Source organism: Sinohyriopsis cumingii, chromosome 14 (genome assembly GCF_028554795.1).
Source record: "Sinohyriopsis cumingii isolate HCF-2022 chromosome 14, ASM2855479v2, whole genome shotgun sequence".
In the NCBI taxonomy this organism is placed as follows: domain Eukaryota; kingdom Metazoa; phylum Mollusca; class Bivalvia; order Unionida; family Unionidae; genus Sinohyriopsis; species Sinohyriopsis cumingii.
In genome coordinates, this window is record NC_142974.1 from 71318862 (window position 1) to 71346270 (window position 27409).

Genomic DNA, 27409 nt, shown 5'->3' on the forward strand with positions numbered 1-27409 from the left:
ATCTCTTATTTAGCTCTAGATACACTTTTATCCCATCTAAAATTAAACAAACTGGCATGAACTCTAGATACTGACATTGTTGTTTTTGTTTAGAATGCATTAAATCTTTCACCCGAGTATAAACATTAATTCATCACAGTTTAACCTTCTGCCATTATCTAAGAAAAGAAATTTAAAGATAATTCTGTTTGCTTTTCTAATTGACTTCATACCCAGACTAGTCTAGATTTGTTTTAAATTATGAAATAATAATCATAAGCTAGTTCAAAAATTTGAATCGTTCATTTATTAAATGTTTTAATTACTGTGTGCCAGCAGTGTAATAATGTTCCTTTTCACAGTAATCTAGAACTACAATATGTATGCTAATCCTAAACAACACGACCTTCTGGGTTATTCATGAAAATGAGAAAAGGAAAAACAAAAACATGCCGAAGCTAGCACAGAAGGGAGTGAAGCAGAAAACAACAATGCAGAGAAGATGTAGAAATAGAATAGATAACACAAAAGCTTGGCAGAGACAATGACAGTAAATGGTAGTAAATGGTAAGGGAACTAAATATCCAGGGAACAGAAGTATAAAGACAGTCAAGGGAACACAAAAGTCACGAAACCAGGTGACAATGTACATATTTATTAAAACAATACTATATGTGTTTTCATCATTGTAGTTTTGTGTCATATATCACTGTTCATTGTTACTCTAAGCAGCAGAACACAAGACTTACCTATTAATGGAAGTGTACACATAAGTGAATTCAAGATAACTGCTATAATAACCTCTAACCTAATCTGTTCTTTTCAAGTACTTTTCCAGTTTGGAATGAAACCAAAGACACCAACATTGTGGGCCTTGTTTTGGCTTTTCCTAGGCTGATCGTTAAAACTACAAGTAAACAATTATTAAGATGTTACATTTGTGGATGAAAGTGATGATCAACAAAAAGAACCATGTTCATCATTTTCTGAAACATTATAGTCATCACTGACCCTGTTATTTATATGCTTGCATAAATAAAGCTCAGAAATAGATTCAAAGATGCGCCTTTTATTTCTCAACAAAGCACAATGTTCCCAATGATTTTCTATGATGATAAGATTTGTACATTAAAAAAAAAAACATACATGGTTACAATGTGTTACAACAGGCAAGTAATTGATCAAATGGAAACCTCATCGACAAAGTGGAATGGTATACTGGGGCTATTTTAATCCAGATTGTTACACAAATTGGCAGGTTGTAAAATAAAACAAACAACGGCTCTGTTTCGGTTCACAACAACTGTGTCAAACAGATTGTTAACAATGCTAAATAACCTTTATGAACATTGGCATATATTTTTTTTAGACAGGCGGCAATTCATGAGTGTTCATTTATTCAATACTCAAGAATATAATATCCGCTACAAGTATACTCCAGATAAGATTTTGATGAGCAAATGTATCATAAGTCAACAACAATGTATTTTAGTCTAAAATTTAACTTGATATTTGTCTTTTTATGAATTGCATCAATTTCTTTTATTGCTAACCAGAAAATACAACATGGCTGTTCAAGTTCACAAAGACAAATGTGGAGTTTAGTCAGCTAATCTATATTCTTGGACACCTGTATATATAGTTAACAGGAGTGCAAGACCATTATGTGATCTTGACCATTATCTGATCTTGACCATTACGTGATCTTGACCATTATGTGATCTTGACCATTAAGTGATCTTGACCATTATGTGATCTTGACCATTACATGATCTTGACCATTATCTGATCTTGACCATTACGTGATCTTGACCATTATGTGATCTTGACCATTATCTGATCTTGTATGCTCATGTATCAAGTTTATGTAAACTTTTATTCACAGTCAACATTTTACATGTTACGATTTAATTTTCATGAGTTGTTCTTGCTAGCAGAATATATGCCATGTTTGTGGTTAATTGATATCATCTGGGATTCAAGAAATGTAAATAAGCTATGACATCTTTTGCATCGTGTGCTTCGCATTGTTTAAAACTAAGCACATGCCATATTTCCTCTGGTAGTTTTCAAGCAATTTCACTGGCTAATATTTTGATGATTTTCAGGTTTGGTATATAAGCTTTTTTGATTATAATTCCATGTTCATGTTTCTGTGGAAACTACAGGAATCATAATATATATATATATATATATATATAATGATGCCAGGAGAAAATATTGAATCACACTCAAGATAGTTATGCATCTATCTAATGCCAATAATTCCATAATCATGTATGTGAAAATTGCTTGCATCATTTCTATTTAATCTCTTGTTCACTATGCATATGATACATTTACAATATCCTCTGAGAACCAGTATATGTTCATATTGTTCACTTATAAAAAATAACATATTATTTATGTTAACTTTGTTGAAAGAATAAACAATGAGGTTGTCAATGGTTACTCAGTTTTTAATAGATTCAATAATGTTTATAATTAGTAATTTGTGTGAAATAATAAATGTAATGTTTTTGTAACATACAAATCTTTTTGTACGCCAAAGTCAAACATTAACAAGCAAACATTTTCTATTGCTGTGTACATGAATCTATACCGATCATAATCAAATATAAGATTTCAGGTACTACCATAATAAAAACCAGTACAAAATTCCCCCAAACCATCTCATATTTTGATCTGTATGCACTCCTTCTGCTCTTCCCATCCCACAATTATCTTTCTCTGTAATGGAAGAAATTAACGTGTACTGCTTTGAGTCATTAACAAAGAAAATAATTTCTTTTCAATTAATTTTTACATCCGATGTCATGGAAAAGTATTAACTTGTTCCATGAAACATTTATGAGGTGCTATGCTTAAAGTACAAAACGAATTTGGTTAAGCATATGCATTTCTATTCCTCACTCCCCTTTCCAATAAAGACAACATTCTGTTAAAGATTAATGACTTGTAAAATTGATCACATGGATATCAGGATATATTTGGGGAGACACAAAGTACTATGTTAAAATAAGGTTGATCAGTATATTGGCTTGTCATATTGTAAACTGGTCAATGGCAATCCTTTCCAGTGAACTGTAAAATATTTAAAGCTTGTAATGAGAATAGAACTCATTCTCAAGATTTCTTATTTTCCTTCTCTCATTGACTGACTGAATGATAAGACCCTGGCATGCTTTTTTCATTATCTCTTTGACTGACTGAATGATAAGACCTTGACATGCTTTTTTCATTATCTCTTTTACTGATTGAATGATAAGACCCTGACATGCTTTTTCATTATCTCTTTGACTGACTGAATGATAAGACCTTGACATGCTTTTTTCATTATCTCTTTGACTGACTGAATGATAAGACCCTGACATGCTTTTTTCATTATCTCTTTGACTGACTGAATGATAAGACCTTGACATGCTTTTTTCATTATCTCTTTGACTGATTGAATGATAAGACCCTGGCATGCTTTTTTCATTATCTCTTTGACTGACTGAATGATAAGACCCTGGCATGCTTTTTTCATTATCTCTTTGACTGACTGAATGATAAGACCCTGGCATGCTTTTTTCATTATCTCTTTGACTGATTGAATGATAAGACCCTGACATGCTTTTTTCATTATCTCTTTGACTGACTGAATGATAAGACCTTGACATGCTTTTTTCATTATCTCTTTGACTGACTGAATGATAAGACCCTGACATGCTTTTTTCATTATCTCTTTGACTGACTGAATGATAAGACCCTGACATGCTTTTTTCATTATCTCTGACTGACTGAATGATAAGACCCTGACATGCTTTTTTCATTATCTCTTTGACTGACTGAATGATAAGACCCTGACATGCTTTTTTCATTATCTCTTTGACTGATTGAATGATAAGACCTTGACATGCTTTTTTCATTATCTCTTTGACTGATTGAATGATAAGACCCTGGCATGCTTTTTTCATTATCTCTTTGACTGATTGAATGATAAGAACCTGACATGTTTTTTTCATTATCTCTTTGACTGATTGACCAACAAGACCACTGCCATCCCTGCATCAGAACACGAGTTGTTGACGATATCAAACAATGAACAAGCCACACTCATCATAAAAATTCTACCTAGGGATGATAGGTACAACTTTGTGATTGTTCTCCAGGGTTACTTTGAAATTGCCTGATACATGATACTTAACAAAAATGACTGATGAAAAGATATTTTATTTTCAACAGTAACTTAATGATGAATAGTAACATGATTAAAAGGCTAAAAATATAATAGAAAGCCAACTCATGTACATCTAAATATAGATGAAGCATAATTAATAACATCTAATACTGAGCAGTGTTTATCTTTGGATATGAATACTTGATACATTACGAGTCTGATGAAAGTGCATATTTGTTATGTTATCTTTACAAGATTTTTTTTTACAACTATCCAAGTATAACTTGACATCTGTACTGTTGCAAGCAATGTTCAATGAGTCATGTATTTAATATTTATGTACATCTGAAGGTGTTCCATTTGATTTTAAGATGAATTTCACTTCTCTTGACAAATCATATTAATTTAACATGGACTATTAAACATTCTAATTTAATCTGACACATGAACTGAACTCACAGTGTATATGTTCCTTGGCTGACACACTATATCAATTTAACACTGAAAGTTGGCAAAAACTGGTTTGCTGAATATGATCATTAAATATACATGCATGAGCATTTATTTATTTATTATTCCTTGTTACGGCCACACCATTTTAATGTTTGATCTACACTCAACTATGGCCTCAATGTGCACTAGCTATACTGTGTTCCTTAAGCATTAAATACATCAATTGGATTTAACATATGAAACGTGTTATTATGTGGGATGTGATGTATCACTGCGCCAATGGTAACCACATAAAGAAATTCAAAGGGAGACAACTAGCAGCAGAAATATGATCATGCGATAACAGCAAATTTCTTGGTTAAGAGAACTTCATCAATGCAAATATCCAAATCTTCCTGTGATGTGTCCACCAAATGAAGTGAAACGGCTCCATCATCATTGCTGTTTGAAATGACAAGACCCACTAAGTCCTTGCCAACTGCCAACTCATTAAATTTCAACTTTGCTTCTTCTGACCAAGATCCTCCCATGGGCATTATTCCTGAAATAGTGATATCATTAAAATATTTCTCAATGAAACTGATCAAAATTGTGTGTGTGGGTGTGTGTGTGTGATTTGGATTTTTAACATAGCTTTAAAGATTCTTCAGTCATACTGCTACAATGTTTGCAGTGTAAAAGCTTATAGTGACATCTAGCAGTGGGGCATCATGTTGCAGACATGTAGCATGATGTCCCACCCAGTCACATTATTTTAACACCAGGCTGACCAGTCCTAACACTAACCTCTTAATGCTGAGTACCTAGCAATACAGCTGTTAGTACCATTTGTATAAGTATTTGGTATGACTTAGCCAGTGTTGAAACCACTGACCTCCTGCATCCGAGGCAGACACTCTGACCACTAGGCCACTGATCAAACTTAGAAATAACCATCAGATTTCCAAGTTTTATTGCATATGCATATGAACCCCCCCACCCCTAACAGTGACTCAGACACATGGTCAGATTGATGGGCAAAGGAAGAGGATCATCCTTGGAATGATAACCAAGACTGGATAGAAGACTATTTGAGGAAGATTATTTTGTGTACAAAACAAGATAGATGTATCAATTTTGCCCAATGGAAATGTTGAGCTTTGCCACAGCATTATGATGCTCTCCCCTTCCCCTTTGAATTGGAGCCATATTCATGGATCATACTCACTGTGATGGAACTTCTTACTTCATATATTGGACAATTATAAGAAATTGTTCATAAAATATCAGATTATTATTATGAAAGACTCCTCCAAGATTTGCATCTTTTCACCATGCCTTCCGTTTGTGCAAAGCAGAAAATCACAAGATTCACATTCTTTCATGCTAAACTGGCTTAAAATTTGTATCAATCAGCTTTCCTGCATGACAATGCACTGCCACTTTACAAGGAACTGAACAAAAGTACAACGATACCTGTAGTTTTTACCCTTTTGGTAAATTATAACTGTTATACAATGGTACCAGTAGTTCTGGCCTCTTTGGAAAATTTTAACTGTGTTATTCAATAGCAGTGGTATCATAACTATGTTATAAAACAGTACTGGTAGTTTTGACTCATTTGCTAAATCATAAACATGTAATACAGTGGTACCGGTTGTTTTGACCCCTTTGTTAAATCATAAAACATGTTATACAGTGATACTGGCTATCTTGACCCCTTTGCTAAATCACAAACATGTTATACAATGGCACTGGCTGTTTTGACCCTTTTGCTAAATCATAAATTTGTTATACAATGGCTTTTTGAATGCTGTTAGAACCATAGCCAGGTTATGGAACTAATAAAGTGAATCCTTTCATGAACCATAACCTTGTTATGACACTGGTAGGTTGAATCATTTGATTATTGAAATGCCTCAGAATTCAACCTGTAAACCCTTCATATTATAAATTATGTTTCAGACGATGGTTGATTCCCTTGTGTAGAAGATAAAGTTTATGTGCTACATGTAGTACTAAAATCCATGACATATAAGTAGCATTACACATAAGGTCAATGGAAGTACACCAGATTTTAACTGCAATTCTTTGGGGCAAACTTGTTAATGTGTCAAGATTATGAAAAACGTAGCCGGAATTACCACATGTTACAAGAAATACTTTAATGTATTGTCAGTATTTCCAGAGAATAGGTAACATATATATGCAAAACAAAAAGGATCCATCAATACTATATGCTTAGATTAACTAAACTAACAAAGGTGTTTCATGGAACAACGTAACTCAGCATGTCCAAATGCCAACCAATATGACCCTTTGCATTTGACTTTCATCAATTTTCACAAAAACATTAACACTATTGACCCTAATTCTTAAATTAATCAGGCAAGACAGGAACTACTTGCATATCAGTGTCTAAACCTTCGACTTAAAGTAATACCATATTAATTTTTCCAATGAATATAAAGACTGTCATAGAGGATATAACAAATAATGGTGGTCCAAGATAACTGACCACTGCTGCACACATTATTTAAATGAAAGACAACAGCTAGATCAGTTCTGTGTTAACTCATTCGGCTCTGATCCTGTCTGTAGGCGTGATCCGGTTTCTGCATTCATTGGCCGATCCCGCCTGTAGTCATGAATTGTTTACTCCATTCAATGGCCGATCCCGTCTCCAGGCGTGATGAATGTGTGTTAGATACAACATCTCTGATTGGTTAGAAATGGTTTATTCCAAAAACTAAACAACCTTTAAACAAATCAGAAATGATTTTACTTTCATTTGTGGAAATTTGAATTGTTCAGAAGCAAAAGGCTAAAGTTTGTGAGCGGTTTAACTACACGTGTTCTGTTCATGAAAAATCGTAAATGATGGCGGACGGAAGAGTGATTTTTGATGAGAGCAAAATTGTGGAGTTTCTTGGGTTTGATCTTGAAATTATTGAGCAAGCTGAGGAAAGATATGTTCAGCAGTTGAATATTTTGTGAGATTTAGATTTGGACATAGAAGTTTCTGAGATTGAATCGTCCGAAGATGATGATGCTGACAGCGATGATGATGGAGTTCTTGCAGATAAACATTGCACATAAGTTTGTAAATACTGTATAAATAAGTTGTGAAAGACTTCGACAAATAGGGAAAAAATTACATCAATGTGTCGACAAATTCATTTGAAATAAATGGTGAAAATTTCGTGGATTTTGTTTGGATATAAGAAGAGAAATTAAGGTAAGAGTGAATGCATGTGCACAATGTTTTCAAACAGGTAAAAACGATGGGGCACAAGCAGCTAGACACAGCTTTGTGCTTCTGAGGCATATCAGCAGAGATACTGAAAACAGTGCTGGGGCTGAATGAGTTAAGAGACCTCTGATGTGTGTGGAAGAAACAGTTATTACAATTTACTGCGGAGGCCCCAAGTAGCCGAGTGGTCTTAAGTGCTCACTGTTACAGATCACTGCCATCTCACCTCTGTCTGCGTACATTTGAGTCTCGGGTTCAGCCAACGTGGGTATGTGAGAAAGCTTGCCAGAAGCTTCTCGTGGGTCGGTGGTACTTTCCGGGGTTTTCATGGGTTCTTCCTCCACCATTTATACTGACCGTCATGTATAGCCTATCTTGTGCTGAAAAACAGCATTGAACTCTATAACAAGAACAACAACAACAACACTTCATTGCCATAACAAAAGCTATTACACTTCATTGCCATAACAAAATTTATTACAATTTATTGCCATCAGAAAAGTTATTACATTTCATCATCATAACAAAAGTTATTACTTTTCATTTCTGTAAAAAAATTTATTACACTTCATTGCCATTAATGAGAATGTTTAAGATATCTTTATTTTTATCAGATGCATTGTTCATTTTTAGTAAAGTTTAATGACTAGTTGATGTTCAGTGGCATTGTTTCCTGAAGTCATAGTGTACTCCATTTAAAAAATGCAACACATTACTTTGGTAGTTGAAATAGTGTGAAACTGTAAATGGATTTTAAAGACAGAAATTGAGGAGAATGAGTGGGGTTAAATTCCAGACTTGATACAATAAAAAGGTGTCCAAAATTGGTCAGGTCATCTAAAACAACTGTGATTGTTCAATAGTCATGTGTGTGTGTGTGGTGATATTTAACATTTTTAACTCCCCCAACACCACCATTATAAAACTTTCTGAGATTAAAAGATCCAACAGGTTGGCAGATACTGGCATTCTACTGTCCACAATGCTGTATATATATGGGCATGCCCTTTTCAACAACCTGATCATAAAACTTTACCATTGCTTACAATGATGAACCAAGGTTCTGATTAAGCAGACAAGACAAGGAAAACAGAAATATAAACTTTACACCCATTGTAATAATTTCCCAAAGGACATCGCTGATGTAAATTATAAATGAATTAAAAATATTTTAATTAAATACTTTTTTGACAATGATGCTTAACGAAGTGAGACTGTCACAACAGGAACTCTGCAAATCAGAGTTTTATGTTTTTAAAGAATGCAGAAACTAATGTGGAAAAAGATGTGACTTTCAAAATACTTAAATGTCGAACTCTGTTTTCAGCAGTCAGAAAAGTGACAACAATATCTCACCATGCTTAAGTGAGGCTAAAATTGCAAAATTAAAGCCAATCAAATACATAAGTTCAGATATAAGAACAATACTTTGGCATTTCTGAAATTTTTTTCAAGTCAGTCATTGCTGGATGGCATAATGCATTTGGAAATATATATCAGTCAAATTATGTGCATTAACTGCTTTATCAAATAAAGACCGGTACCAACAAAATAAAATGTAGTAGGGTTTAAAGTGACACTGGGTTAATAACATTTAATAACAAATGCAACTAGAATTACTGTCTACTTTTTGATTTAAAACACCTTTAAATTAACAGCATTTTGGATATTATCAATTTTAATTTATGCAATAGAAAAATAAATTAAAATGAGAATAATGCAAACTAAAAGTCAATGTCTACCACATCATGTATACACATTTTCAGTTCTTCAGATTTTTTAATATTCATTCTGTAAAGATGCAAATGTTACGTGTATCATTCCATATCTAATTAACTGGAATTCATGTCTTTTATTCTTTATTTACATTTGTATGGCTGCCATGGGATGGTTTCTTGTCCAATGGCCAGTTAATGATAGGAAATTAATGTTAATGAAAAAGTTCCAGTGCTTACTGCTTATTAATACACTGAATAATTATATCGCCATGGGTAAAACACTGACACTTGAATATGTATATAATGTTAACCTAACAAATGCAGAAGCAACACTATCCAATATAATGAAAATTATGACAAATAATATGCATTATTAGTGTTGATATTTTCATTCATTTTTAATAGTATTAATTTCTTGTTGCTTTCTGTAAATTTACAGCTGTTCAATGGATAACTCTTTGTAAATTTATCGTGATGTCTGGTTTGGGTTTAAAATGCAACAAAACCTTTCTGCGCCATTCCACACTTTCGCTTTTGTCATTATCTCCCTCTCCTTCTCTCCCATTCTCTATAGTTGTGTCCATGTTACCTCCTATTTTGGCACTAAATGCTTGCATTGGTATTTTCCAGAATTTCCATGGAAGGGGCTGTAACTCTTCCAGAGACATTACAGAGTATTCTCCCATATCAACCAGGTACACAGACAACTGCAGGTAAAACAAAAATAATTAATAAACAAGCAAATCAATAAACAAATAAATAAAAACAGCACAAAGCAATATTGAATCAAAGTACTGAGAATACTGATCTGATTTAATATCAAATAATGTAAACGAGATCAGATGGAGGAACACAATTCCAGAGATATTGCTATTCAGGGACTGTATTCTCATTCAAAAGTATTGCCTACCATTGTTTCAAGTAATACCATCAGTGGAATATTTAGGTGTGATAACAATCTGGGCTAATCATTTATTTTAAATTTGAACTGCCTCCCTTGGCATATAAACTTGCATGAAAGGTCACTGGATGTGTACAATGTAATGGACTGGACATTATACCATAAGCATGAATGAAATAGATCAAAGCCAAAAATCTGATCAAACACTTCTTTCATATCAAGAACAAAAACTCTGCTATCCTCTCAATACTGTTTATCCAGTGTATCCCCCAGGGATTTAAAACTGACGGTAAAAAAAATACCTTGGTGTCAGAACTGGGGGTCAAAGAAAAAATGTGGGGGTCAAAAATATACTGATACATTTTTATCCGACTCATACTTTTTAAGCTTGAAATAGGATATGGCAACTTGCACAACATTCTTTCTCTCTCTAAACATAGAAATAAACCAACATGCAAAATTAACAAACAAATGCATTGTCCATTCAAAGAATAATTTTCTTAGTTCATTTTTCTTTTAAAATTGTACATTTAACAGTCTCCTTATAATCTTTTTGAAGCAATATTATAAACCAACATATTACATAAAAGCCACTACAAACTGCCTAATAAATCTTTTTAACCGAATGGCAGTCAATTTACTGCCTGTCATAAAATGTGTACTATCATCGGTTTCATTGTACTTCGTCCTAGAACAAATTTATCCAAAAATCAAGGAGGCTAATGATTCATCTTGTTTCTAATAAGTTACAGTTTAAGGGTTCTCCAGATACCTTGTGGCGAACGAGGGCAGATTTGTTAAAATTCTTTAACCCTGTCATGAAAGGATTATTCACTTTTGCAGTCTTCGCAATCACGCCATCAGAAGTCACACTGGTAATCCTAATGGATGTGCCGTATTCCAGCTAAGGGAATTATTTTCTCCATTTTTCATTAGAGTTAGATCCACAGTTATCATTTTGTGTTCTGCTTCTTTCACTTTCTTCGCTAATGATTTTTATTGCATGTTGTTTTAATCTGGAGATCACTTGGTTGTGCAACAAACATTGGGGTTAAACATCAAGATGACATCTTGCTGAGCTCAATGGAAATCGTGTGAGAGCTCACGAGATTAGGGGAAGCTACTCCATCATAACATTGCCTTTGCTAGTCTGGTTCCTTATTTTGTATGTTCCCTGTGTTCCACTCCGCTATACGAATAGAGGAGCCCAACGCAGGGAGTAAACAAAGCAGGGAACCAGTCAATGCCTATGCTCAAAGTATACATGGTGCCACCCTTCATACAACGCATTGGATATTAAATAAATCCTGATCGTATTATGCGAATCCCTTGCGTCAAAAAAACGCACGGCAACAAAATGTGTGCATCAATTGTGCATAAAGGGAAACACTGGTTTATCATTCTACTAGTTATCAAGGCTGATACATGAGATTAAATCTGTATTTGTTTCCAACACAGTTTAACCATGTACATAATGTTGTATACATTTGCTACAGTTTAACTGTGTACATAATTTTGTATATATTTGCTATACAGTTTAACCTTGTGCATAATTTTGTATATATCTGCTACACAGTTTATCCTTGTACATAATTTTGTATATATTTGCCACACAGTTTATCATTGTACATAATTTTGTATATATTTGCTACAGTTTATCCTTGTACATAATTTTGTATATATTTGCTACACAGTTTAACCTTGTACATAATTTTGTATATATTTACTACACAGTTTATCCTTGTACATAATTTGAATACATTTGCTACAGTTTAACCTTGTACATAATTTTGTATATATTTGCTACAGTTTAACCATGTACATAATTTTGTACATATTTGCTACACAGTTTATCCTTGTACATAAGTTTGTATATATTTGCTACACAGTTTAACCTTGTATATAATTTTGTATATATTTGCTACACAGTTTATGCTTGTACATAATTTTGTATACATTTGCTACACAGTTTATCCTTGTACATAATTTTGTATATATTTGCTACAGTTTAACCTTGTGCATAATTTTGTATATATTTGCTACACAGTTTATCCTTGTACATAATTTTGTATATATTTGCTACACAGTTTAACCTTGTACATAATTTTGTATATATCTGTTACATAGTTTATCCTTGTACAAAATTTTGTATATATTTGCTACACAGTTTAACCTTGTACATAACTTTGTATATATTTGCTACATAGTTTAACCTTGTACATAATTTTGTATATATTTGCTACAGTTTATCCTTGTACATAATTTTGTATATATTTGCTACACAGTTTATCCTTGTACCTAATTTTGTATACATTTGCTACAGTTTATCCTTGTACATAATTTTGTATATATTTGCTACAGTTTAACCTTGTACATAATTTTGTATATATTTGCTACACAGTTTATCCTTGTACATAATTTTGTATATATTTGCTACAGTTTATCCTTGTACATAATTTTGTATATATCTGTTACATAGTTTATCCTTGTACAAAATTTTGTATATATTTGCTACACAGTTTAACCTTGTACATAATTTTGTATATATTTGCTACATAGTTTAACCTTGTACATAATTTTGTATATATTTGCTACAGTTTATCCTTGTACATAATTTTGTATATATTTGCTACACAGTTTATCCTTGTACCTAATTTTGTATACATTTGCTACAGTTTATCCTTGTACATAATTTTGTATATATTTGCTACAGTTTAACCTTGTACATAATTTTGTATATATTTGCTACACAGTTTATCCTTGTACATAATTTTGTATATATTTGCTACACAGTTTATCCTTGTACATAATTTTGTATATATTTGCTACACAGTTTAACCTTGTACATAATTTTGTATATATTTGTTACATAGTTTATCCTTGTACATAATTTTGTATATATTTGCTACACAGTTTATCCTTGTACATAATTTTGTATATATTTGATACAGTTTAACCTTGTACATAATTTTGTATGTATTTGCTACATAGTTTATCCTTGTACATAATATTGTATATATTTGCTACACAGTTTATCCTTGTACATAATTTTGTATATATTTGCTACATAGTTTATCCTTGTACATAATTTTGTATATATTTGCTACACAGTTTATCCTTTAGTTGCCATCTTGGTTGAGAATATACACAAATCTTTATTTATTACCCATACAGATCTTGCTTGAATAGCATGCTAATTACGTGTAAACCATATGATATGGAGAGATGTAGAAAAGGTAATTAATTGCCAATGCTGCTGTTATACATATAAAGACAGGGCAAGCCTTGTGGCTGTTAGTTGTTGTTGTTGTTGTTGTGGGGTTTAACGCCATTTTTCAGCACGATAGGCTATACATGGCGGCCAGTATTAATGGTGGAGGAAGAACCCGGAAAACCCCGGAAAGAACCACCGACCCACGAGAAGCTACTGGCAAGCTTTCTCACATGCCCACATTGGCTGAATCTTAGACTCGAACCGCCACAGACAGAGGTGAGATGGCAGTGATCCGTAACGAAGAGCGCTTTAGACCACTCGGCCAATCGGGGCCCCTTGCGGCTGTTAGATCTTGCCTCAATTATAATGGCATACTTCAAGGAAAGGTGCAGTTGAATAAGTACTGTTCAATATATTGTCTTGAAGAGCATTCAAAGAGTACCTTGAAAAATAAAATATGGAAGATAATTAAGTAGAAAAGAATTCCTTACCAGTCTGTTGCCAACAAATTTCTGAACTTTGACCCTGTGCCAAATTCCACTGGCATTACCAGCATACAAGTGATCCAAGGTAATCTCATCTTCTTTCATAATCTGGATATAAATAATGATAAAACCATTCGTGTTCATTCCTTTTCTTTTTCTTTAGACAGTAAACATTAATGAAAAGATGACTGCAGCATAAAGGTTACATAAAACTACCAGAGTTCTACAACTATCCATCACAAAAATAGCGCCCATAAAATGGACATTTTAACAAAACTAACTTTTTGGGGAAAGTAGGCATTTATGACAAAATGATCAGTAAGACACCTATTCATATACAAGAAATAAATTTTAAATAGTGCATATCCATAAGGCATTCTCTACAACTTATTTCTTTCATTTTCAATTAGTTGTTTTTATGAAATGCTCCATGTGATTGACTGGACATTAGTCTGTTTACAAAAACATCTTGTCATGTGATTGACTGGATTTTAGTCTTTTTACAAAAAGATCTTATGTGATTGACTGGATTTTAGCCTTTTTACAAAAAGATTTTGTCGTGTGATTCACTGGATTTTACTGTTTACAAAGAGAGCTTGTCATGTGATTGATTGGATTTTAGTCTGTTTAAAAAGAAAGCTTGTCATGTGATTGACTGGATTTTAGTCTGTTTAAAAAGAAAGCTTGTCATGTGATTGACTGGATTTTAGTCTGTTTAAAAAGAAAGCTTGTCATGTGATTGACTGGATTTTAGTCTGTTTAAAAAGAAAGCTTGTCATGTTATTGATTGGATTTTAGTCTGTTTGAAAAGAAAGCTTGTCATGTGATTGATTGGATTTTAGTCTGTTTACAAAGAGTGTGTGTGTGTGTGTGTGTGTATGATTTGAATTTTTAACATAGCTTTAATAATTTTTCAGTCATATCACTATACTGTCTGCATTGTGACAGTTTATAGTGATGTCTAGCACTGGGGCATCATGCCACAGACATGTAGCATGATGTCCCACCCAGTCACATTATCCTGACACCAGGCCAACCAGTGCCAACACTAAACTCTTAATGCTGAGTACCAAGCGAGGCAGCTGTTAGTACCATTTTTATAAGTCTTTGGTATGATTCTGCCAGGGATCAAACCCACAACTTCCTGCATCTGAGGCGGACACTCTAACCACTAGGCCAATGGAGCGGTTCTGTTTACAAAGAGAACTCGTCATGTGATTCACTTGATTTTAGTCTGTTTTCAAAGAGAGAGAGCTTGTCATGTGATTCACTGGATTTTATTCTGTTTTCAAAGAGAGAGAGCTTGTTATGTGATTCAATTGATTTTAGTCTGTTTACAAATAACGAGCTTGTCATGTGATTTCCTTGATTTTAGTATGGTTAAAAAAAGTTTGTCATGTGATTCACTGAATTTTAGTCTGTTTACAAAGAAAGAGAGCTTGTCATGTGATTTCTGGATTGTAGTATGTTTACAAAGAGAGCTTGTCATGTGATTTACTGGATTTTAGTCTGTTTGCAAAGAAAGAGAGCTTGTCATGTGATTTCTGGATTGTAGTATGTTTACAAAGAGAGCTTGTCATGTGATATACTGGATTTTTAAATGCAGTGAATTGATAAGATAGGTACCAGACACTTTTGTTGTTGAGTTTAATTATAGTAGCATGCGCACAATTGTGCATGTGCCACTTTTTTCTGACTGCACTGCAGCCTGCTAGTTGTATCTGGGGAAGGGAATGGTACCACCTCCCCCAGGCTTTTATGGGTTTAAGGAACCCTGATAGTTTGGCCTCAATCTGTGGGTCCAAAAAGGTCCCTTACAGTTGAATGGTTGGCTGACATTAGTGGGAAGGAGAGCTCGGGAATGGTCCTGGTGGCTTCAAATCACTGGTTTCTTGTTGCATTTGCCTGGTGTTTCTTGCGGGGGTTGGAGTTGGTGTGTTTTTTCCCAAAATATTTTAAAAATGGGTGTGTGTTCTATGCTGTTTATAGAGGTTGTTAGTAGAAATCATGTATGAAGAGATATTTTTAAGGTTATTATGGCATTACTAGTCGAGGTGTTTAGGGTTTAATTTACTACGTTATGTTATTTATAAGTTTTTAGATATTGCCTCTTTAAGTTATTTATTTATTAATGTTTATAGAGATTGAATGTTATTTATACTTTATTTTGCAAGAGACCAAAGTCCTAGCCGATTACATGGTTCGTTAAGGACATCTAGGACTGGAGTCCTAGCTGATTACTCGGTTTGTTAAGGACATTTGAATTTGCTGTTTCCTTAGTTTTTGATAGGTGCTTCGTAAGTGAATTATTTATTAATATTTTTATAAAATTGAATATGTTATGGGTTTTCATGTGGATACTTCTAAATTTATTTAGCTAGTTACTGGGTCTTTTGGTTTTGTGGGGATAGTAATTATATTTTGTTCCTAAGTCCTGCTGAGTCTATAAATTGATTTATATTTTTATATGCTGACTGTTTATTTTTTATTAGAGTAAAACAACTTATTCCCAATCATACAGTAGCCCTTATTTAGGTCAAGTGCACAACCCTCCCCCTTCACCATCCAACTTTTGGGCTACAAAACACATTTTTTAAGTCTTAAAAAGTTTCCACCACTGTCAAGAAAGTTGGCAGGTACACCAAAGTAAATATTACCGCATACCAGCAGTTCCAACCACACCGGTGGCCAAATGGTTAGAGCGTCTGCCTCAGATATGGGAGATTATGTGTTTGAACCCCAGCCATGTCATACCTAAGACTTATAAGAATGGTAATAAGAGCTGTCTCACTAGGTGCTCAGCATTAAGAGGTTAATGTTAGGACTGGTCAGGCCTGGTGTCAGGATAATGTGTCTGGGTGGGACATCATGCTACATGTCTGCGGCACGATGCCCCAGTGCTAGACATCGCTATAAATTGCCAAACTGTAGACATCATAATGATATAATTAAAAAAACACAAAAAAGCTACATTAAAAATTCAAATCACACACACACACACACATAAGAAGTTCCAATAAAGTAAATACTTACAAGTTTTTATGGCTAGAGCAAAATAAGTTCCATTAAAGTCAATCCTTACAAGCTGTGGGGGTGGAGTGAAGTAAGTTCCATTAAAGTCAATACTTACAAGCTGTGGGGGTGCAGTGAAGTAAGTTCAATTAAAGTCAATACTTACAAGCTGTGGAGGTGGAGTGAAGTAAGTTCAATTAAAGTCAATACTTACAAACTGTGGAGGTGGAGTGAAGTAGTCTAACATGTCCCGATGAAGCTGGTTTAAATGATCCATCTGTTCATATGGAATACACTGCAATAGGAGAAAACAGATCTTGTTATGCCCTTGATCTTTCAACCTCCTGACCTTGACACTGGCCTCTTGATTATGACCTTTGATATTTTGGGTCATGAGTCTCTTGCAAGCTTCCATACTGGCACTTCTTACTTAGTCCAATTTCATGACAGATTACAAAATCTGATGACAATGGCAGATAATGCAAAGTTCAATCAAACATATCTCTTTATCACAAGATCAGTGAAGTCATTCACATGTAGTTTTCCAAAGAAACATGAAATGGTAGATTTATTTAGTGTTACATGTACAGTTTATTTATAGTGTTACATGTACTATTTATTTATAATGATCTATTTATAGTGTTACATGTACAATTTATTTATAGTGTTACATTTACAATCTATTTATAGTGTTACATGTACTATTTAGTTATAGTGATCTATTTATAGTGTTACATGTACAATTTATTTAGGGGCCCCGAGTGGCCAAGTGGTCTAAAGCGCTTTCCGTCACGGATCACTGCCATCTCACCTCTGTCTGTGTAGGTTCGAGTCTCGGGCTCGGCCAATGTGGATATGTGAAAAAGTTTGCTGGTAGCTTCTCGTGGGTCGTTGGTTCTTTCCAGGGTTTTCCCGGGTTCTTCCTCTACCATTAATACTGGCTGCCGTGTATAGCCTATCTTGTGCTGAAAAATGGCGTTAAACCCTATAACAACAACAACAACAACAATTTATTTATAGTGTTACATGTACAATTTATTTATAGTGATTTATGTATAGTGTTACATGTACAATTTATTTATAGTGTTACATGTACAATTTATTTATAGTGATTTATTTATAGTGTTATATGTACAATTTATTTATAGTGTTACATGTACTATTTATTTATAATGATCTATTTATAGTGTTACATGTACTATTTATTTATAGTGATTTATTTATTGAGTTACAAGCACTATTTATTTGTAGTGTTACATGTGCTATTTATGTATAGTGTTACATGCATATTTTATACACGTGTAATGATACAAGCATCTGCAATTACTCGCAAAAACATTTCCTTGAAAACGAGTCACAAGGTCTTCTTTTTCCCGCTTTTGGGCTAAAAATCAACTTGATTCCTATTTCCTAAAATTTTTAATTCATTTCTGTACTGCTCTCTTGAATCTTTAAACAACAAAGACATGCTTGCTTGTTTGAAAGACACTTATTTTACAACATGAATACTGTTAAGTGGCACAATATACACCCAACCCATGCATAATAGTAATCTATGCTGGCAGCAAGTTGAGCATAGATGACCCTTTTGATTACTGTCCAACAAGTCTCAGTGATCTAAACCATTAATGAAGGTATGGGTCTTGAACTTAACTCATACATGCCAACCCTCAGAGAAGTACAAGTGTAATTATTTCTATTATATGTGGCAAAAAAGCATAAATTGGGTGTAAAAAGTGTAATCTAATCAATATATAACATGCCAGAATGTGAGCATGTATGAAAATGAGGGTAGCCTTTTGGTAGCATGTAGTTCAAAAGCACGCCGACAAATGTGTGCAATGTTATGTGCGATTCTGCACAAATATTCTATCAATTGTATGTTACTGTATTTTGGAAACAAAGCTAGCAGGCGTCGATTAAGTCTGATTTTGATGCCTCAGGCTGTCTAAATCCTGCTCGATATCGTTCAATCATAATCTCAACATGATATTGCTCCTTGCATAAGTGGTCAACCAGCTTGTAGATAGACGGATGATGACTGTCGACTCTGTTGAAATGACCGATGCCATGCCTCAATTAATCTGTGACTCAAGTCTTTTCCATGGTTAGATAAGATTAAATTTTTACAAAATGAATTTGGTATTTATACTGCATAAATATGCACCTCGATATCTGCTCAATGAAAACGGTGAGTGAAACAAGTACTTTATTTCTACTCAATATTAGGAGTGTACACACTTTGATGTCTGCTCACTGGATACAATGACTCAAACTATTAGTTTATTTTATTCGAAAAGAAACATTTGTCAATCAAAGTCATAACAAGATTACAGGCTTATAGTTTATGCTGCATGCTTTTGATGGCGCACATTTGAGGGGCATATTTGCTGTGTGCTTTTGTCAGCCCGCTTTTGTTGGCACGCATTTGATGGGCATATTTTGCTGCGTGCTTTTGTTGGTCTGCTTTTATTGCCGCACATTTGTTGGCTCGCTTTTGATGGGGTGCTGAAAATGATACATTTTTACTACTAGCCTGGTTCTGCTGCTGGTCAAACGTCTTGCGACAAAATCCATATTGATTAGAAACAGAATACAAACACAAAATATACTGAAAAATTATTTATATTCAGCACTCACTTTCACTGTGTGTTTAACATTCATGGAATCTTCATCAACGGGAATTCTGCAATGAGCATGATCATGTGCACTGAGTGCTCTGTTATTTGTCTTTTAAAGATTTTACATCAGTGTTGATCTCTTCTTTTTCTGGTCTAACATGTTTTAAAGTTTGAAAAGATACATTAATCCAAGTATACACTGGTCCACTAACTAGCTAGCTTATCAATAAAATTAATCCATGAGGCAAAGTTCATACTTAAAAAAAGCCTTTCTGTTTTCTTGGAAATGAGTCATATACAGTTGCTATAAACAGCAAATTTGGAAATTACTCTTTCACTATTCTTATTTAGTAGTCTTGTTTTTATATATATTCTCAGATTTATGAGTGGAATTAAGGAGACGATAATAAAAAAGATAAAAACAACCTTTCATTGCTTTATTTTTTTTTACGTACGAAAAAAGCGTAATCCATATACAAACGTAATACGTAATTTGGTGGAAAAAAGCATAACGATTACGCCAGAAGCATAATGGTTGTCATGTATGTTAATTTACAATGCAGAAATCATTTCCCTATTAGACTACCATGACCTCACACCATCAGACCTCAAGAACTACAGTTTTCTTTATTACACAAGTGCATAATTGGGAAACAATTTGACTTTATAGTTATTTTGTAGGACTTTCCACGGTTCAATGGTAAAGTCTCATGAATATTCATTTAACTAAATTCATGTGATGTGGTAACACAGCTTGTTGTATAAGAGCTCACATCCTAAATTTAAAATCGTTGATTTGCATCAAAGAGCTGAGTTCCACTGTAAAAGATAATTTCCCCACAACGTTTGCAAACAATAGCCAATATAGCTGCTGTCTTGCTTTTTAGATGTGTGGTAAACATTCAACTGCAACAACCAAGATTTATAAAACTCTGTATATAATGTTGGTTTCTTCTTTGGCATTTCATCTAACCCAGCATCTGACATGGTTTTCTTCAAATTATTATCCACCATTTGGCAAACAAATCCTGTCTTCCATTATTTTTTTCATTTTGTCATTCACTCAGCACACATACACTTCAGCTGACTTATGTTGAAAAGAATCAGTAATTTTCTGATCAGCTATGCTTAAATTCTATAATCTCACCTACTCAAAATCAAATGAAGTTCAAGCATGCACAGATAAAAGGTAATGGCATCAACTGCAGAACCTATCTAGTACGTGCTTTTCTGTTATAAATAATCTGAGACTTTCAAGCACTCTTTTGTATTAACCTACATCAGTATCCTTTGGAATGAAATGATGTATTTTGATCAAATAAGATTTAAATTTTATTTTAGATTCTTATTTATTCCCTGTATATCAATGGTTAAATAAACTTTTTTCTACTCCACATTGTGCATTATTATAAGCAAAATTTTGAACTAATTTGTGAGTGTTCTCAAGCATCAGAGCTTTCCAAGTGTGCAAGTTTGTTATGTTTGTACTCAGGGCTATTCCATTTAAACATACCACTACCCCACGGATGGCAAAATAAAAAACTTCCATGCATGGTCATCAGTAAACAATAATCACTTCTGTGCCATGTCATATCAAAAGAAAAAATGCTTCTATCGGTGGTGCCTATTTTGTTTTAATAATACATTTCTATAATCCCACCGTTGTGTTTGTTTTCTCTTCTGTTCCCCCCCCCCCCCATAATTCGCAGGATTTCAGTGAAAATAAAAGCTAAATCGTCAATTTCCCGATGAATTGTAACGGAAATACGGAAACAATGGGAACATGGATATCCGGAAGTCTTCAGATGTAGCCATATATGGTAAGGATGTTGCAGCCGAATATTTAGAACATGACATAAAATGGCAACAGAAATACAATGCAACATGTGGTCCGTCGAAGATGTGGGAATATGGCTGACTTTTAGAGGTGAGAACTTGACGATAGACAGATACAAGGTTGAGACATTCTTCAGCCTCAGAATTAAGTTTGAAAATTGTACATTTGAAACTCCGCAAACTTGGAAAAAGGCCCTTTCTCTTAGCTTCCATTTGATTGGTTAGAACTATTTGTATGACAACTAAGTGCTTCCGAAAATAACACGACCTTGAAATAAACTGGATTGCGCACTTTCTCACGCGACTTCATGTGACCGTTTAAGCTAAACTGCACGTAACATAATAATTTTGGTACCTATGTTTTGCTCTGACAGGCATTTGACTTTGTATGTATACTAAAACTTTAACATACTGTTATACATTTATGGAATACCAGGCCATTTTCCCCATGCTATAGCTCGACATGGCCATGATCGCACCTACTTAATATGCAAGTGCACCGCACAGAATGGAATGCTGTCTTCTCATTGGTTGACTGAAAATGAGGTATTGAACCTAGGTATAAACTGATTTTCAGTTGACTATAACGGGGACAGTATTCCATTTTTTGCGTTGCACTAGCATATTAAATAGGCGCGATCATGGTCATGTCGAGCGATAGCATGGGAAAATGGTCTGGCATTCTGTAAATTTATAAATACTACGTAAAAGTTTTAGTAGGAGTATGAAGTCGAATGCCTGAGCGAAACACTGCTACCAAATTTATTACGCTATGCGCAGTTTAGTTTAAAATATCAGCGTTGATTCTTCAACAGTTAGTAGCAACAGGGGACGCTGCTAGAGGGTACTGGCGATCAAGATTAACGTTTTCTCAAAATGTCAACCTCATTACACCCAGTACTTTCTCCACTTTAATATGTAAAAAGCCGACATTATTACATCCAAATGTATTCATGGTTGAAAGGTCAAATGTCTATATTTAGCGTATATGACATTGGGCCATTTCTACAACGTATTCAGCAGGGAAAAAAAAACGAAAAACGAACTTTTCAAAACGCTGGAAAACTAAATAAACCACCATATACACTCACCTACGCCTACTTTTTAAATACTTTGTAGTTCTTTTTAAGAGAAAAATGGTAAAATGTGTGCGAATGTTTGCGGAAAACCCACGCATTACGACTTTTTCAAAGGTCACCCATGCCAGCAAGACTGGTAAGTATTCCTGGCACATGGGTACGTACAAAATGTAAACCATGACAACAATACAACATAATTTGGGTTAAAAAACACACGAAAATGATTGTATGAAAAGGCAGACGTTTATACCAAGGAATCAGATTATACAGACGTACTGTCATTCATTATACCAAAACTTATTACAAAATATCTGTACAACTTGTGTTGTGTAATACATTTTCGAGGTTAGAGACTAGAAGGGAGTATCACTCACTGACTCAGTGATACTAGACATATTTATAATATGTATGTGATTGTGTTCACTGAGATATTATCAATGTCAGGTCATCTGTTCTAGGTAGGATTTTTATCTAGAGACACTGGTGTTACAAGTAAAATGTTCATGTTTAGTAAGGACGGGAAAGAGGTACAAGTTCAAATATTTTTCAGAATTTTGAAGAAGGAAAACAAATTCATTTAAAATTTTCATGCCATTATTTTGTGAATATCAAAACGAATATTGTCATCATAAGCCAAGGAATAGAGAATCAATCTGTAGTATTTCTCCATTTAAACAAATACATAATCATAAAGGTTTCTTGAGAACCAACTTAGTGCCAGTTTCTTCTCTGTCTCTGACACCACAGTTGTCTTTACTTCACGAACTATTTAATATTGCTCAAAACAAGTATCAGAATTATTATGAAAATATGCAAATTTAGGACATCCAAAATTTAATGTTGCACCATCCAAGAACACTATAATGAATATGCACTATTGGTTTTAAGAGTAACATAAAATTTCAACTTGGTATGACTCATGATTATGCTATTTCATGCAAAAATGTTAGGGGGCATGTGATAAAAAGGAACAGAAAGTCTTCATAAGTACATGGAACATAGAAAAAGTGAATTTATTCTTGAAGCTGAATGTCCACGACACATTTGAAACCATATGTAAAAAAATGCAACTTTCAGCATGAAATAACGAGGTCAAGAATTTTCAAAAAGTGACCAAAGAGCAATATTAAAAATGGTGGATGGTACATGTGTTTGAATGCTTCTTGTGAATTTATTTGAAAAGCTCACACTTTTCTATGTAAGCTGGAAATGGACTGGTTCCCAGCATGTTGTTCTTATCTTATTACTCACTGTGGGTTTGCCATTGGCTGGCCAAATACAGTTTGGTACTCTCCATAAATAATGCACTGTTACTTAAATCTGCTGTGAGTTTAAGATAAAAGACCAATTCTGGCCAGTTAATGTAAACATTCATATAAAAGTCACGAGTTTTGAAATATTTCCTCTAAAATAATGATATCTCTGCATTCTCACTGATTTGAAGACAGCAAAGTTTAGATATGAAATGATAAATTATTGAAAATTGGACAAATTATTCACAAATCACTGTGAAAATAATGGTTTTTATGGTTCTACAAATATGTTGACCTTGTAAAAAACTACCATATTTCCAAATATTACTCTTTGTCATGGGAAAACTGTTTTGTGGAATTGTTTTTGGTTTCTGAACTACATGCATCTGCTGATCCAATGAGTTTTGTGTAGTTGAAAATTGCAGAAATTTTACAGGTGTAATATTTGACTAATTAAGGCAAGATACAACACTAAAGCCTGGGAAAGACAACAACCGTGTATATATATATATATATATATATATATATATATATATATATATATATATATATATATATATAGTATGGTAATATTTTTGTTTTGTAATGTTTGTTTGAACATATAAACATGTAAAACCTTCAAATGGGTTGGTTGAGTATCCAATGATACTGTGTGTAAAAGGTGTGATATGAGACATGTGTCATCTTTACATAAGACAATTAAAGCTGCACGTTCGCAGTCTGTTGGGGAACATTTTCCATGTTTACAGAAAATAAAAGTAATTCGGGCATCTTGTGGATTTTAAAATTTCTTTAATCCGTTCATATAAAATACATATTACCTTGTCTAACTTGAAAATAATTTTTAAAAGTTATATGTTTGGCCCTGCTATCAAATTTCATATATAATTTCTGGGTACTATTATTTAGGAGCTGTTAATCATATTGATCTTAAACTATGTAAATATTGTGCTTTTAATCCAAAATAAACTGTCAAGGCAATGTTTCGTCCTTAAACTTGAAAACCATAAATACCCGGTTGATCAAAAATGAATAGCTCATTTTATTATTACTATTCACAAAATGTTTTTTATTTATCATATTATCTTTAATTATAAATATTGATTAGATCCATTATATTTTATTTCTGACTATTAAGTTTAATACTTCTATTCAAGTTACAAATAATAAAAATTAATCAACATATAATTCACTTCTATTAAAGTAATTTGTATGCATGGTAATGAATTTCCAAAATTTGCTTCTACGCATGGGCATGGGTGTCCAAAATTCACTGCTCTGACTGGTAGTGGTAGAAAAAAATCACTTCTATGGGTGGTCACCCATTTTTGAATGTGACTTCCCCACCCCCCAGGGTATGTTTAAATGGAATAGCCCTCAGGTTCACCAGCAGCATCTCATATAAGTTGCCAGAACTGATGTTATTATATGGAGAGAAGAAATAGTTTTTGCCATCAGTGACCTTGACCTTTGACCCCCCAACATCAATGGGCTTCTTTCTTATCCAAAGAGTAAGTAATTCAAAATCTTTAGCAAAGGTACACAGTTCAGAAGTGTCATTTCTGTGAAGAAACCATTCTTCTTCTTTCAGTCACAAGGACCCTGACCTTTGACCATTTGACCACAACATTTATTAGACTCTTCTTCTAATCAAAATGAACTTACAAGTAAAGGATGTGGAGATGAGTTGCGGCAGAGCTCAAATCATCACGTGGAAAAGGAAATATTATTGGACAGATGGATAAATAAACAGACATCATGTGGAAAAAGAAATATTATTGGACAAATAGAAGAATAAACAGACATCACGTGGAAAAGGAAATATTATTGGACAGATGGATGAATAAACAGACATCACGTGGAAAAGGAAATATTATTGGACAGATGGATGAATAAACAGACATCACGTGGAAAAGGAAATATTATTGGACAGATGGATGAATAAACAGACATCACGTGGAAAAGGAAATATTATTGGACAGATGGATGAATAAACAGACATCATGTGTAAAAGGAAATATTATTGGACAGATGGATGAATAAACAGACAGGGCCAGAGCAGAATAATCTCCATGAAAAGGACGGCATAGAATAATTAAAATACATTATTTTAGTGACATACGTCATAAACTCAGAGCTATAGATAAGAATTTAATGAACAGGGTATATTATTCTTTGGTTTTGAACTGCATAATTGTTTTTCAATGTTTTCTGCAATCACTGCCAAACAAGAGCAATCAACTATCAAGGCACTGATAATGCCATCTGCAGTGCAAAAATTCTTAAGTATGCGAGATTAATTCTGGAAGCATTTGATTAATTGCTTTATCTGAGTGTGCTCTTACATTCAACAAGAAGCCTCATTCAAAGCATGCATGAAATATCTGAAACTTGCTGTGATAGCATAAATGTAGAGTTTGTTTTTTATTGAAGATGGCTTTGACAATACATGGAAAACAGAATTTTAAAAATAGTTAGAATCTTTATATGATACTTACTACAAAATTTGAAGGACTATCAGCTTTAATCACATGTACATCAATATAGGATCCTTTATTGGGTATCACAACTTTAGGTGGCAAGGGTCTTGTAGCATACTCTTTGGTCCTTACATCCGCCACTAAATCATGACTTTCATCTTCAGAAGATAAACTCTTTACTGAAGAGCTCCCAGAGGGAGATAACTTCTGCTTAGATGGGCTGCTTAATGACAATGCTGGTTCCAGTTCTTTACTTTCTACATTCATAGCTGTTAACTGTTCTGTATTGTTTGTAAAAGAATGTGAAGTATTTCCTACAAGATTCTCTGCACCCAATGAAGGTTTAGTACTATTTGTAATTTGTGAAGTATCTTTTCCAACTGACTCTGTTTCTCCTGATGCCAATAATTTTTCAGCAGTACTTGCTATTTCTTGGGCGGCACTTCCAGATGTGTCAAGCTTTTGTTTAGGTGACGTCGGTTTGGATCCACCTTTTGGAACTTCAGATCGAAGTTCTTTGGAGGAATCTTCTTCAGACACCGAATCTTTTTGCTCATACACAATGGATTCCTTAGCTAGCTTTGAAGCCATGTCCATTAAACTTAAATCACCAATGGCTGCAGTTACATCACCTTCCTTTCCTACCACCTTAAGTATTTCCTCGTTTATGTTGATATCAGAATCTCCTGTTGTATCATAGAGAATGACTGAGAAGGAATCATCCCTATAATAAAAAAAACAAGATCAATGCATGGAATGAATTAAAAGTAGCTTTCTACTGAAGCATTTGCATGTAACTTGCCAAAATCCCCAAATAAGAACTTATCCAAATTAAAAGATCAGAGTTGAGTATCCATGTCGATATTGATACAATCTGTATCATACAGAGATATGATACACATCATGATACTACTATAGGTTTTATTTAATTCCAACATTATGACTCCAGCATTCCTGCATATATTTCTACATACCATTCATTTA

At 33.7% G+C, this 27409-nt stretch overlaps 1 protein-coding gene across 5 annotated transcripts in view; it reads right to left on the reverse strand.

Annotated features, from left to right (window-relative positions):
- Positions 1–618: 618 nt before the first annotated feature.
- LOC149784108 (tudor domain-containing protein 7-like) overlaps positions 619–27409 on the reverse strand; it is a 144480-nt gene continuing 117689 nt past the window's right edge. For 2 of the 5 annotated variants that reach the window (XM_089932204.1, XM_089932205.1), the window contains exons 22-26: positions 26444–27149; positions 17371–17451; positions 14151–14252; positions 10134–10251; positions 619–5135 (exon numbers count right to left, since the gene is read on the reverse strand). In XM_089932204.1, coding sequence (XP_089788330.1) covers positions 4927–5135; positions 10134–10251; positions 14151–14252; positions 17371–17451; positions 26444–27149 — 1216 coding nt within the window. In that variant the 3' untranslated portion in view covers positions 619–4926. Of the gene's footprint in view, positions 5136–10050; positions 10252–14150; positions 14253–17370; positions 17452–26443; positions 27150–27409 lie in introns of all 5 variants that reach the window. The other 3 variants (XR_016413747.1, XR_016413746.1, XM_089932207.1) reach the window with 3 other exon arrangements.